This window comes from Catharus ustulatus, chromosome 4 (genome assembly GCF_009819885.2).
Source record: "Catharus ustulatus isolate bCatUst1 chromosome 4, bCatUst1.pri.v2, whole genome shotgun sequence".
Taxonomy (NCBI): Eukaryota; Metazoa; Chordata; class Aves; order Passeriformes; family Turdidae; genus Catharus; species Catharus ustulatus.
In genome coordinates this window covers 9,306,213-9,321,907 of record NC_046224.1, presented here as the reverse complement: position 1 = coordinate 9,321,907, position 15,695 = coordinate 9,306,213, and the positions used below count along the sequence as shown (strand labels likewise).

The window sequence follows — 15,695 nt, the reverse complement described above, 5'->3', positions numbered from 1 at the left end:
ACACACTGCACTCAGAGTGGTGTGGGCTTCACCTACTCATGAGCAGCAGGTGTAGCTGTTCTAGTATCACTGCAAGCAAAAGAATCAAGGTGAATAAAAGTTACGGTATAAGCAGTCCTCTGAAGCTCACCCTAGTCAGATGGGAACCTGACCCTCCCAGCTTACTCCAGAATGTATCTCTACTATTTTGAAGAACTAAGCTGAATTAGAATCAGCTTAGTGAAATGTATGAAGCATACTCTTTCTTACTTTGGTGAATTTCTAAAAATAATTATTAAAAAATAAGAATATACTTTCATGGTAGGTACTGAATCTCTTCTTAGTTTTCTAGGTTTTTACTCCAGTCATGAAAGAAATCTACTTAACGTAATATCATAATACTTCACATGAGATGAAGCAGGAAGGTTAATTTGCTCATATATTTAACATTAGCCCCTTTTTTTAACCTTGAATATCAGATATTCTAGGCTTCACCTTGGAAAGTACTCCTGAAAATTATTTGTGGACATGAGCATGAATTACTTTAAATGCATTATTTCTATGCAATGAGATAGCCTGGTATTTCAGCTGCCCCATCACATATTTAGCTTAGCCCATATTTCCTACTTTTTACCCAATCTACCTCTACTGTTCCCAGATGGTATTTTTTGAAGACAACTGTCCTCTATGGCCTAGGTAAAGACTGATGAGACTATTTTTATTATGACCTAGGAAATTATTCAAATGGAGCTCTCTTGAGGCATATGGTTGGCATTATGAATATTTTACAGAATCATCTCTGAAAATCAGGCCAATAGCATACACACATGGGGCCAAGTTCCACTCTCACTTATACCTTGGCAACCACAATGATTTCCCATTTGGCTTTGCTATGCAAGTATTTGTTTGGCTTATTGCATGCATGTATTTTTTGTCTGTTTTTCTCCTTCTTCAGCCCTATTTCCCACACTGCTCCTATGAAGAAGATAGTTACTGTCAGTGTGGAATGATTGCTATTTGGGGGCTACTGGCTATGTCTCTCTTACCTCATAAATACAGGGAATACGATGTGCACAGGAATGAGGGAAAATGTTCAGGAAATGATGCCTGGTGTAGCAGTGTCTTTCCTGAGGCACCAAAACTGATGCAGAATGTTTACACCACCTTGACCTCAATATTGCTAAGAACTCCATGCAGGAAAAGGCCCTGGGGAACCCACTGGCTCCAGAGAGATGCTACAAAGAGAAAGCACTTCATGGAGCTCTCCTGAGGACTGGGACCTGGAGCAGGGCAAAAATGGGTCAAAGCATTATGTACCTTCCCATCAGGAGATGAGTATGCAAGGGTTAATATTCCTCATTCTGACATTTCTTCTTTCTTACTGATTTTTTTTTCCTTTGGCATACAAATTCTATTTCGTCTGCATGATTTCCATTTATAAATTGAAACCCTTGATAATGAAGACAAAATTTCTGTATAAGAGGACTGAGAAAACTCAAGAGTGAAGTTATGATCAGATGTGTGACCTTACAGAGTAGAAAAAAATTCTTTAAGAATTAACACAGTAGGACATAATAAAATATTTACAATGTTTTATAATAAGAAAAAAAATGCTAAAAAGATTTGTACTTACCACAATATCTTTTCCAGCCCACTTGCACTCATCCCTTCGGGAATGTGATACAGGCCAAACAATCTAAAGACACAAAACAAAAATCACATTGTGTTATTTCATGCTTCAGCATTCACAAATTGCAGGCCAAATGCTTACAGACTCCCTTTACCCAGTTTATCTTCCCCCATTATTTTCCTTATTTCCTTTTCTTTCTTAAAATTTGACAATAAAGAAATGAAATATTGGGAACAAAACCAGGACTAATAGGTGTTATAGTAAAAACAATCTTGAAGTCTGCATAGTGAATTTCAGTTGTGAATCTCCAGTCCTAATGATAGGAGGGTTGACTCTCCGTTGAGTGAGTGTTCTTTCAAATCTCATGTAATAGAAACACAATCTCACATTAGAGTCCCAGCATCAGAAATGAGGTGTTTGCTTCTTCAGTGTATCTAATAGTTCACACTTTTGCTGGTTCAGTTAATTAAATAACAGAAAAGGACCCGTGGTATTTGACAAGTATCGCACCATCAAACTAGAAATGTTTGTGCTGTTCCTATAGAGCCACCCTAACACAACTAATCCTAAATCTAGGTTTTCTGTAGTGTTTGCTTAGCAGAAAATGGATCTCACCTCATACAGAGAAAATCCAGAGACCCTCACAGTCAATTATTCATGTTTCTTTGAAAAGCTTTTAGGAATTACATATAGAATAAAACATGATCTTCCCATAAAATGCCAGGCTATTCATTTGGGAGCCTCAGATAATGCAATATGAATGGCCTTAAGTCTGGATTACAGTCTTGATGTTCAATATAGTTTGTTAATAGAAAGCAAAAGGCAAAATAATAAAAAAAACAAAGATGGAATGTGGATGACTGAAGGGGTCAAAGGAGATGTTGTAGACAATATTTGAAAATACAGTTTGCAACATTTTTTAATTCAAATTTTTATTAATGAAAACCAAATAGCAATCGAACATTGTAAGTCTATAAAATAAAGCTGAAAATTTTATGAGCACATTCTCTCTCAGAGGATTCCCACTACTTCCTGTTGCTATTCTCAGTTTAAAATGTGCAGAGATGTGAAAATTTAAATTTACTAGGTTGAAAAACATTAACCAAACTTCTCAGATATCCCAAAAGGACCAGTTCAAGTTTAGTTCAAGTTTTGGGCAAAAATCTCAGTATTTTTCAAACCAGTGTATTTCAAGCCAGATGTTCTTTTTCCTTAGTTTCACAGTAAAACCTTTTCTTGTTTGGTTAAAAAAACAGCTAAGTAAAACTGGTTTTAGCACATTGAAAAATTTGGCTTTTTGAGTTCTGATGTTGCCATCAACATTTAGGCAGAAACCTGAGGAGTTTTCTCAGATGGTAGAAGCTACAACTGGTGAAATTTAAGCTCAAGTGCAGCACCGGCTGCATTGCAATTGTGCTGAAGTTTCTTACATGACTCTCCTGTCTATAATAAACAGATTCCTAAACCCTTAAAGCCTTTTGCCTATTCTCAAATCTAGTCTAAATTCTCTAAGTCTGTTGCTAACACACAATTCTTTGTTATTGACTGCAAGTCTTTAATGTTTTAATACTTGTATGCAAAGTCAAATAGTGTTCTAAAAGTATCTGAATATGTAAGTATATAAAATGCAATCACTCCCATTCTACAGAGCTGTTTTCTGCAATAGAAACACCTTCTTTCCTTTAATTATTCCAGATGTTTTGCACATTAAGCTATTGATCCCTCAGAGAATTCAAATAAATAGCTAGTTTCCTTTATAGCTGCTCTAAAGAGAATAGAAAAGAAAATACTCAGTTTTCCTTTTATCCTCTTATCCTTAGAGAATACAAATGAATAGCCTGTCTTCCCTCTGAACAGAAAACACAAGGTATTTATTGCTATCATCTTAGGAAGCTAATAGTCAAATGGCCAAAAGGTCAGGAACACTAAGGAAAAAAAATAATCCCTGGGTATTGAAGCAATATATCTCTCAAAAAAGGGTACTCTCTGGATTTTAAAATGTGCCATCAAAATACTTAATATAACAAATCAAACCTCCATCCCATTGTTTACCTTCTTGGCATTTTGTCCTAATAAAATAAAGGAAAACTTTATTTATTTGGACTCCAATGTAAGAATGACACTAAACTGCTTGTCAGCTTTTACTCAGTCACCAACTTCTACTGGAAAATTACAACCTCCATCAAGAACAGCAATGTTTTAAAGACTTGGTTCTCTTTTATTAATACTAGAGCTGTTTTGGTTCAAAAGCAGCAGAGCAGAGTGCCTACAAGTGCTGGGTTAAAGAAGAAAAATCAACACTTGGACTCCCAAATAGCTTCTTTTTTCTGCAGACAAATACAGAGCAGTAAGGCCTTTCTGGTTAAACTGTCATAACAGATGCTTGGCTTTTTCAGCAGTTGCCATGAAAGTATGTCTTGTTTGGGGAATAGCTGGATTATTCACTTATCATTTACTTCTTTTTTGTAGTCTGAAAAAAAAGTTTTAGATTATATAGTCAAAGGTCACAGGCTCGTTATAAATTTCTTTTCATAGAGTCAGCAAATATTTTTGTTGTAACAGTATTCCTGACATCCAAATACTTACTACTTAATTCCAACAGTGCACAACACAGTCTGAGTAATAACGAGTCTTTAACATTCAAAGTACATATTTACATTGTACAGAACATGAATGAACGTACCTTTTGATATTCCTTGATGTTAACCAGGTTGAAAGAAAATATGTGATCCTTTGCTCCAACATACAGCCGCCCGCGTTCTTCGTCCAAGAGGAAAGTATGGTAACTGGAGCTATTAGCTAGTCCATTGAAATTGATTATATTGTTGGATTCCAACATTTCTGTAAGATAAAGGTAATATTTTTCTTATTAATATGGTCAATTGAAATAGAGACTTATGTTTTGACTTGTGCAGATACCATTTTAAGAATTTGTGCTTATGTGCTAGGGTGTAGAAACAAGTGAATGCTGGGCCCCTGAATGTTTTTATTTCAAGCAGCCCAACTGCTTCAGAGATTCAGCTCCACAAAGAGGTCAAAACAACAGTGAAATCAATTAAAAATCTGTATGAGTTTTTAGATGGCAAAATTCTATCCATGTAGCTCATCAACTGTTGGTCAAAGTTCAATTTTGTTCAATCAATCAGATTTGCTGGGGATAAGCGGCTGAGAACCACATCTAAACACAAAATCTATTTCCAGCAGAAGAAATTATTTCATAAATATTTGTAAGTTATGAGAGAAGGGATCAGAATGACTAGCTGATGAGATAAAATAACATGTAGCCCCTATTCTTAAATGCATTATATTCTGAGCTTTCTTACACAGGCAGCATGTTGTTCCCTTGCTTGGAACAAGAGAAAGTAACCTTGCTTCTTTTTTAACCCAAGGGTAATTTTCTAGTCCTGATATTCCTCACAGAGATTTGTATTTACCATGGGCAGGATTTTTTTTAAAGTATAAGGATCCATAGAATCATCTTAGTATTCAAACATTAACAAAGTCATATGCATTTTTCTGAAAAATATTTTGACTGTAAATTAATATAGAACATAATAGTATAAATATACTGATGTATATTCACACCAGGACCAAAACCAAACCATCTCCATCATTTAAAAGCATGTCTCCACTAGTAAGTCATCAATAAGAGAATTTCCTGGTGATGACAAATCCTACAAGGTTCAAGTGAAGGCAAACATCCAGCAGGAGCAGGTCCACTGATGGAGCCATGAAGACAGATGGGAAAGGGAGTGAATACATCAGCATCCAAAGGCTGACAGCCAGAGGGTGTGGCCTGAGCTTCAGGTATGTAATGTCTGCATCAATTCTGCCACATGTGCAAGCCAAGGATGTATGTAACTCTTCTCAGACCACATGCCAAATGCCTGCATGTCTAGGATTCACCTAACAGTGCAGCTACCTTCTATGGCTTTTCAGTTTCCAGTAAGATCACTCCCATTTTCCACCATTATTCCATCTGAGGAGTGTAAGATAGCACACCATATACTTATAGAAATCAAGGAGAAACTGCTGTTAAAACAAAAGTTTCTGCCTAATTTTCAACTCATTTTGCTTCTTTTTAACTCATTTTTTTTGTATTAACAAGGAGGATGTCAGGTGGGGATTTTTTGGACCTAGGTAATAGTAATACTTATGATTTTACAGGCTTTCACACCTGCAGCTTTGTAGCTCTGCAGATGTTAAACCTATTTTTGATGTTCATTTATACCAGGTGGATTTTGAAGCAGGTTGAAACTCTGCAAAAACATTAGGCAACATGCTCAAGGAAGACAAACACTGTTAGCTGCATAGATTTGGGATAGCTTTTAGCATTAGTATTCTTCGTATTTATGTAGAACTCTCACTACCAACAAAAATAGTTAATTCATGTAGCAGCATAGCAAAACATCAGAGCAGACACCATATTTTGTTCCTTATTCTACACTTTTTGTCACTAGATATAACTATACATTTATATCACCAACTTATACTTTTCAAGATTGAAGCTCACTTTTTAAAAATTAATTTTCTTTTAAATGTAACAATCAAATTACCTCAAGCAGTCTTGTCAAAATAATTCTTATGGCTTCCTGCCAAGTCCTAGAATTTGACTCTATTGTCCTCTAGTTCACTTATTTGCATTTTTTAAGAGACTTTACTAATTCTCTTTACTCTGTAATGACTGATTCAGATGTTGAATGTCGACTCACTGAATAGTGAGTGATGTAGATGATTGATTGCTTAACTTGTCTAAAACTCTCTCTTGGCTAGAAATGCTCTGCTGTCATCTGTATCTGATCATTTTTCTTATAATACAGCTGTCAAAAACCTTTGTAATTTTTTCATCTTTGTTGGTTTGAACTCGTATACGTATGATTCTGCCCTTTGGACTGCAGCGTAAAGACAAGTGTCTGCTGAAGTTGACGTTACACAAAGGTAAAACTGATAAAAATTAAAATGAGATCAGTTAGGCACATAGCTACTTGGCTTAAAAGAAGCTTGATATGATTTTTCTAATGCAGAGTTCTAAATATTCACATCTACAGATGGTGATTGACATTTTCTTTTCTAATATTAATGAAAAATGTGAGATCAGAGCATTGGAGTTTAAGGTTTATTATGGCCAAGAGTAAATTACATCATCATCTTCACTGTTCATAAGTCTCCACAGTAAAACTTAAAAGGACCAGGTGTGGCTGTGCAGGGAAATATATATAGGTTTTTTTTCCCTTTTTAATTTTCTGTGACTGAATTTCAGAGCATGAAACCCAAACACTGTTGGGTTTTTTATGAATATGTGATTTAAAGTCAAACTAAAAGCTAAACTCCATTGCCTTCGCTAAGAATGGGACATTTCTTCCAGGTTTTAATTCAGTATGTGACATATGGTCACATTACTGACTTTTTCAGACAACAACTGGATTTCCAGGGTCTGTTGTTCAAAAGATTAGGCCTAGGCATGCTCCAAGCAGTGTATTTTAAATCATGTGACATCAGGTTTCTCTGTGTCAGGAATCAGGTTGAGAATACAGGCTGAGGAGAAAAATGTCATTTGTGTGTTGATGACTCTCAAACACTACTAATTTAGGTAGGTTTGAGCTACATCACAAGTAGGAGGTGAAATCTTAAATATTTTTGCAGTTCCTCTGCTGTTTATTCTAACATATATGTATTCATCCAGTGATGAATGTGGCTTTACAGGCCATTATGGAGCAGGGTGCTGAAGAGCAAAGCAATAGCATTTGGACAATCAATCCAAATTAAGTATTCCACTTCCTCAAATTAATTAGCTCCAAAGTGTTTACTATCCAGTGTCTTCAGTATCCAATGAGTGACTATTGCTGAGAGAAAGAGCAAAGACAGGGCTCAATCCCAGAGGGGCACTGGCATCCATCAATTCTACTGAGTCGATCACTCATGCTGGCAAGGTTTGTGGATGATCAGTGATAACATAAACCAAGATTTACAACAAAGATTGCATTGTAATGACAAGAGGAAATGATGAATGCATTCAATCAATCAATTAAATTAATACTGTCTACTAGCATAGCCTAAATATTTTCCATTTTTGTCCCTATTATTAAATGTTGGCCGAGCTATGACCTATGCAGACAGGTAATGGTTGCCTATTCTTAAAGGGGTTTTTTTTTTTGCTTTTTTTTTTGGCTTCCTCTAGGATCTATGCTGTTATTTTTATTGCAAAGATGTAACATTACCATTTTTCAGTAATTTCCCAGAGAATTTCTTCAGTAATTGCCCTGAGATAATTTTCTCATTTCCTTTTGACACATCCTCAGCTGCAGTCATGTCTGTATCTTTGAACAGGAATGAACGAGCCCTATGCAGCTAACCACTGCACACTGCAACTATGAAACACTGAATGAGGTAGATTTAAAGTGAGTGGTGGTGTTTTGAAGGTAAAAGAGCTGCCATTGCTTTTGCTATTGGTGCTTCATTCCCACATTTATTAAGTGTTGCAGGTGACCCAAACTAACAGTTTCAAATGCACCATGTCTTAAAAAATAATTATATTATAATGAATGTGATGATCACTGAAACCAGATGGAGGTTGAATTTCTCAGGGTTTGTGGGCTAGATGCCCCTAATAACCACTTCAACTAGCTTTAATTAACATTCCTGACTTACTTGCTCCATCTTAGTCTCCTTTCTCTGCCAGTGTCCAAGCTTGAAGTATTTGACCTTTTTCAATGTGCTTTTCTGTAGACTCTGCATGGCCCTCTATTAACTGATGTGTCTCTTGATCCAGTCTGACTTGTGTCAGAACATTGACTTTGCCAGATAGAGTTGGCAAACTTACAGAAGAAAACCAGTCCCTAACTCTTGCCTTCCTTTTAATACATGGTTATTTAATTTGCTAATGGAATTGTAACTTAATAGTATATATACACACAGAGGGCCAAATTCCTGCTGTGAAATCCATGGAGATATGCATGTGCAAGGAATGTAGATTTGGTTTATTTTTATCACACTTCTTTATTTAAGAAGAAACCAGAAAAGCACAGCTATAGCTAAGATGAATACAGCCATGCAGATCCTGAAGTTTGCCTTGTCCATGGCTGGTATTCCACTGTAAATCTTGTTTTATGCCTGTGTTCCCTCAGCAGAGTTTGTCAGGAGGAGAACATAACAAAAGAAAACCATCTTATTTTTCACTTATCTACGAGCAGGCAAACTATCTTTAATCTTTTTTACAAGAGGGAGTTTGTCTGTGTAACAGCTTAGAAAATTTGTGGGCTTTGGCCTACATCCCTATTATAGACTTCACAATGACACACACCAAGACTGTTTTTGTTGATAAGGGTCAAAAGGGCACATCAATTTCTCTAAAAACCAGAGGAAAGGTTTCCTAGCTCCCTCAGCAGGGTTCAGATGTGGGCCTGTCCTATTCCTGGTGACTGTGCAGGGTGACTGGCTCGCACAGGGCGTGCCGCTCGTCACAACACGCTCCGAGCCACTGAGTGGGCTGCTGGTTGCACAAAACTCTCGACCTGCATTCCTCTGCCAGCAGCGATAAGATCTCCCTGTAGGTCTCCCAGCAGTAGATAAAAGATGAGTCAATGCCATTATGCCATCAAACAGGGATTTTGCTGAACTGTGAGCAGTGCCTCCCACAACGTCATGCTAGAACATTTCCTTCTTCTCTCGCCAGGCTCTACTTTGGCTACAGAGGATCAGGTGGCTGCATGTTTGCACATGCATTTCTTGCTTACACAGATGCATATTGTGCCTGTTCTGTATATCAGCATGTGTATCTTTCTAAATAATCCCAGGTGTAAATTAGTCATTACCCTTTGAGTAATTATTTGCTGAATTCTTAGATACATGCAAGCAAAGGAGTGGGTATTTTAACTTCCAACCTCTCCTGTAGCTTCCCCATTTCATTGCTATGAGTGCAGATGGTGACTTCTGCCCCAGTCAAACAGTTATGGAAAAGGCAGGGACTGGCAGGAATTCAAGAGAGCTTCCTGCAAGGCATGAGCCAGCAGAGCTCTGTGGCAAAACCAGCACTATAAGCATGGAAAAGGCACCGTACTTGTTGGGAGTCCAGTCCCCACCCAGGGGTGACAAAGGCCTTGTCACACAGTGAGATACCTCAGTGGAGTATGTCCATATACAATGGAAAACACCAGTCTGAAATCAGGTGAGTTTGACCCCATGCCATGTCTAATGCTTAGTAAAATGGCCAATAGCCTGAAGGATAACAACTCCTTTTCCTCCTACCCAGGGTTTAACTACTTTTTACCACAATTATTTTCTTCCATTGACACCTCAGACATCACTGGGACCATAGGATGTCACCCTTAGTGAGGAGAATGGTTCAGTCACCCACCCTAACTAAAAATAACTTGCTAACAGTCGGTAGAACAATTCAAACTTCTATAAAACATAAAAAGGAAAATTAATGAATCCTTTGTCTTTTTAGCATTACACCTGAGGCGGGGGGGGGTTGTGGAAATTATTGCAGAAACATTTGTTTTGCTACATCTATTAGTTTAGCTGGTCAGATTATACGGCTTTCAGTTATATTCAAATTGTTCCAATATTTCCAAACTATTTTTACCAGTAAGTCTTTGATTTCATATTAGGAGCAGAAGAACAAAGAGACATACAAATTATCAACACCCTCTCCTCCAAAAAAAAACCCACAGCAACTTATGCTTTCAGATAATTTTAGAATTATGCAGCTTGGAAATACCAGAAAGTGATCAGCTTTATCTCAAATGAAACAAAAAACAGGCTTATGAAGTGTATGAGATCACAGTGCAATAAGTGATTTATCCATTTTTAGAAATGTAACATGAAAACTTGTAATCAGCACCTTTGGGTTTTTGCTACACTTGAGTCACCAGAAACTTGAAACTACACAGCGTTTGTTGTTGATGGCAATTCAGTGTTATTGTAATTTGAATGAGATAAATCACAGGGAGAAAAGGGAAGGTTATCTTATCAGTAATCAAAATACAATTGGAACAGAGCCCCTCACAGCTGTTCAATCAGTCCTAGCTTTCATCCTCTTCGTCTACCTTATCATAACAGTTGCCAATCACCTGGTTTCACTGAACTCTGCTAAAAGGAGAAAAAAACAGTAAGGTATTTGTTTTTGAGCAAAACTTTTGTGTCTGAGAGAACACATAGTTCAGAAACACAGCACAGGGAACTATTACAGTTTTTCAATTAGAAGTAGTAGCTAGGACAAGATATACAGTTTTTTGTGCAATCGTGATGTAAACCAAGCATTTTAAATGAAACACTCCTGCCTACCTTCCACTGCAGCAAAGAAAACTTGAGGGCCAGGAGTATAGTTTGATTAAAACCAGATACCTGGAAGGAGGAATGTTACACCCATGTTTTCTTTCAGTTGCACCAGTATGAGCATGGAATCTTTTGACTTCAAAATACTGATGCATATGTTTTTTATACTGTAAAACTGAGAGAAGATTTTAGCTCATTAATGTCAGCACTATTTAGCTACATGACAGCCCTTAAAGTGTTTTTGGTTTGACCAATTTAAGGGGTCACATGATATTTCAAAGACATAAAACATTTAAATTTTTAAAACCAACCTGTTTTCCCTTTATTATTTGTATTATTTGTCCTTTTGGTCTCTGAAAGTGAATCCAGATTATCCCTATTGCTCAGCTGTTTTCTTATAAAACATGAGAAATATTAACCTGTGAGCTAAACAAAGACTTGTAAAGCTTGATCTCATACATTTGTAAAATTATTGTAACATCCCATATTATGAATTTGGCTTTGTGAGAAAGGTTATGGCACACACTTAACCATGAACTTCACAAGTATTTAAGCCCAACATTGTTACAAAATCACAGACTTCCATTACCCATACTACCTACAGCATTTTTGTGTGTGTGTGTAATGCATCAGGTAGGAATATATGATGGCAAAAGTAGACCATAATCTGCTTTTACTAAGATGTTGTCTAAGGGAAAATTCATCTGTCTTGAGATTTGAGTAGGTAACATCTTTACTACTTTCTACTTGTGCTGGTATAAGAACTGCTCAGGAGAAATAATGAAAGTGATGCATCATACTAATGATACACTATAGATCTTAAGGAGATCTATAACTACCAAGGTTCTTTAAAATGTGGCAACAATACAGCAAAATAATGATCTAATGCAAAGTTTATAAACAGTCTAACTCAAATACTTAAAACACTCCAGGCATATTAACTCAGCCCTCTGAGTTTGGTTAGCCCAATGTGGCACTGCGTGACCTTAAATTGCACCACCTGAGCTAGCACAGGTAAACAGCCAGCTAAATCCTAGGCTAAATCCTATTCATTAAATAACTCAGCTATCAGATCTAGTTAGAAGTTAATCAATTTTAAACTCTCTCTATGATACTTCTATGAAGTTAGTCTCCAGCAAGCAGAACCGGTACTGGTTATCAATTAAGTAAAATTGTGGGTAGTTGTAACTTCAAGGAGTGATTACCTTATCTATAAAAATACTGGCCTTGTCTCATTAAATATCCTTATCACAGAGGCACAAACACCTCGGCAGGGACTAACACAGTTGTTTTGCCAGGGCAGGGATGTATTTGATTTGGCCAAGCAGGAATGAGGTGGGAAGACATCCCATGCTCTGCATGGTCGAGTTACATATTGGGTGCAATTGTAGCATGGAGCACAATTCCTTCTTACTGACTGTTCCCAAATAAAGCAACTTTCCAATACATGAACTTTTTCTTCCAGAACAAAAGCAAGGCAGGAAAAGAGCTTCTGCTCTCTACAGGCACAGTTACTTGCTCCAGACATTGACCATGTTGCAAGTGCAAGGTGCAAGTGCACCTGAGTTACCCTGAAACTCACTTTTGTACTCACAGTGCCCAACAACACTGGCTAAGAAGTCAGCAAAGAATTGATTTTGCTCTTCATCTAATTGTTACTCAAAGAAGCTGCATGTTGAATTATTAGGATGTTTTCTGAGGCAAGCTATTTTGAAGTTAGCTCAAAAGACATGATTATATTTTGTCATAACCATGACAATGAAAGTCAGATATACAAAATGCAAGGACAAAATGTCTACATGATGACATTTGTACAATTTGAGAAGTTTTAGGTTTATATATTTATTACTATTAAAGCTGGTTCATCTTCCAAAAAATCATTATTTCTGAGTAAAAACTCAACAAGAATAAAACTGTCTGAATAATGCCAAAACTTTGGGGACTATTATGTAAAAAACTGCTTAAATACAATGGTGTTTTAGAAAATTCCCTTCTGAAATGGGAACCTCCTAACAACTAAACCTGAAAGTCAAAAATCCAGTCAGTGTCTTTGTGATTTACACACCATGGATTATTAGGAGTCAAAAGTATCAACCATGTCCATATGTGTACTGGAGTTGCAGTTATGATAAGACCCTTCCTTGTGCAAGCATATTCCTTTCCCAGGGAAAAGGTTTTAAAGTATTTTTTAACTCTTGAAGAAATTCTGCTTTTAGGTAACAAATAAATGTGCGTCAAAAATAAGTTATCTCATTTAGATGAACTAGTAAATATGAGCTGTTATGTTTCAGAGGCATATCAGAGGAAATTTTTTAAAAAATTGATGTTTTTATTTTCAAGTGTAACTTTGTTGTTTGACCAAGTTATCATTGATTCTTGGAAAGACTAATGGGGTAGGTCTGTAAAGGATTTAGATGTCAAAATTGAGACACTGTAAGAGTGAGGGTGACCTGCAGAGGATGAGCCATCAAGTGAGAGTGTCAGTGCTTTCACTGGCTTAAGAGGCTGCAAGGGAGAGTGTCTCTACAGCTTCAAACACTGGGATGGAGGAAATCCAGCAGAGGTAGATTCAATCTGAAATTATACAAGTCCGAAACTGATGGCAGGCAGGTTTAGTTTTGATAGGAGCAAGAAATTCTTTGCTATGAAGGTGGTAAGACACAGGCCCAGGTTCTCAGAGAAGATGGGGATGAACCCATCCCTGAAATTGCTCAAGGCCACGTTGGATGGGGCTTCGAGCAATCTGGTCTAGTGCAAGGTGCTCCTGCTCATGGCAAAGTGTCCCACCCTTGGAACTAGATGATCTACAGGGTCCCTTTCAACACAAACCATTCTATGTTCTATGAAGTCCTTCTCTGCCTTCTCTGCTTTCTATGATGTATTTTACTTTTATTACCGAACTGACATTGTAAACCTCCACAAATTATTTACTAAGGTGATTTATTTAATATGAACAATACAGTTAGGAACCTTCCCTGGAAATTTAGTTGCATCTGCAAAACTGTAAAATAGAATAAGTATCACTTGTGTTTCCAGCAGATTCGTGATGGAAAATGCATCTGACCTGCTTCACAAAAGGTCTTTTTATGCTTTTAAATCATGTGTGAAACTCTTGCCTCTATCTGTGTAACAACTCTTCAAAGTCCTCTGATTAATAAGATGCAAAAAGGGCTTTGGGTTAGCCCTGCTAGGAGGTAAATCATTATAATAATTATAATTTATATAGCAGCTGGCTTAGATGGACTGTGTCCAGGTTTTCCTATATGGATACATATCAGTGACCTCATATTCTTAATTTCAGACATAGCTATCAACACTCCTTCTGTTAAAATTTTGTTTTTCCAGAATGGTTCCACCATTCACTTTGATCACATATCCAGCACTTTGAGTAATTGTCTTTTAACATTAATAGAACAGATGAGTAAAATTCATGCTTGGATTTACATCCTTCTCTCTTCTGATAGCTCTTGTTTCTTCTAATCTGTAAGTGAGGTTTCGGATGAGTTTCAGCAAGGGGCTGAAAGCAACAACTGCAGTTAAGCAGCCTGTGTAGGTCACATAAAGATACACACAGCTCCACTGTGCAATTTAATTGCAGCAAAATAGAGCAGGGACTTCTAACCCCTGACCCCTCTTGCATGGACTTTCATGCCAAAATAAAGTGATAATGCCCGATTTTGCTCTTAATTTATCCTAATGAAAAGACATGTATTTATACCATGGATAAAAGATTCTGATTGTGGTGGTTCTGCAATGTGTGTAATATATTTATTGTTTATTAGAACTAAGTAATAAACATTAGTTTTCAAATGTTTCCAGTTGCACCTACAATCAAAAAGGAATTTCCAGTTTTTCCCTTCCATCCAAATGTCATAAACATAATAATTAATCATCCAGCAGCAAACTCCCAATTTCTCAAATCAAAGTGAATACTCTCATGCCTGATACTGCTCTATCACTCAAAATTTTAAATGTCTTTCAAGTTACACAAACCAAACTGGAGTTATTCCCTATTTTTATAATGACTGCACACTCAAATAAAAAACAAGAAATTTATAATTCACTGCTGCATTCAAAATGGAAAGTAAATCTTACATACAATTTTTATATTCATTTTTTGGATTCTGAGCATACTCTAAAGAAGATGGGAAGAAAGCATTTCTACCTATAGGTTCACTATATAGAAGCAAACTTGCAAGTGTAATGCTGACAACACAAAGAAACTACAGTGTGAAGAGCTTGAGTTTTAAAGCCACCCAAAATTTGTCTTAATCCACTTCACACAGAACACAGTTAAACTGTAGAAATTCTTGACATGGGCAGTTTTAAATGGTAAAATTTGTTATAGTTTCAAGGGACAAAGTGGCAAAATCAAGAAAAAGAAATCTTTAAGAGGCTATTAAATTTAGAGCTCAACAAGTTCCAGAAATTCAAACTGTAGAAAATGTAGAGAGTATTCTGGGGAACTCTCATGTCTGATTGACCTAACCCAGTTATCTTCTTCTATGGAGAACCCTGGTTATGGAAACACCATATTATGTGTTTGCTTTGGCTGTGGCTGGAGACAGCATATTTCCCTTCCTAATCATGTGTGGATAAAAGTGCAGCCATGACCTGAGTCTTGACAAGGAAACTGAAGATGCAAAACTTGAAATCTAATTCAGCAAAATGACTGCTGTAACTCCCTTCTCAGCTGGCCGTGGTGCCTCCCCCACCCTTCCTCCTCCCCACTCCATCTCCCCTCCTCAAAGCCTTTGGGGCCTCCCTGGGTGAGTGGAATTACTGCAAACAGCATGGATTGAATTCAGTT

The 15,695-nt window shown here is 36.9% G+C and overlaps 1 protein-coding gene across 2 annotated transcripts in view; it reads right to left on the bottom strand.

Moving 5' to 3' along the window:
• The window catches only part of SEMA3A (semaphorin 3A), a 243,371-nt gene that overhangs the window by 115,233 nt on the left and 112,443 nt on the right, over positions 1 to 15,695 (bottom strand). For both annotated transcript variants that reach the window (XM_033058546.2, XM_033058547.2), the window contains 2 exons: positions 4,293 to 4,450; positions 1,613 to 1,675 (listed from right to left, as the gene is read on the bottom strand). In XM_033058546.2, the coding sequence (XP_032914437.1) occupies positions 1,613 to 1,675; positions 4,293 to 4,450 (221 nt within the window). The remainder of the gene's footprint in view (positions 1 to 1,612; positions 1,676 to 4,292; positions 4,451 to 15,695) is intronic.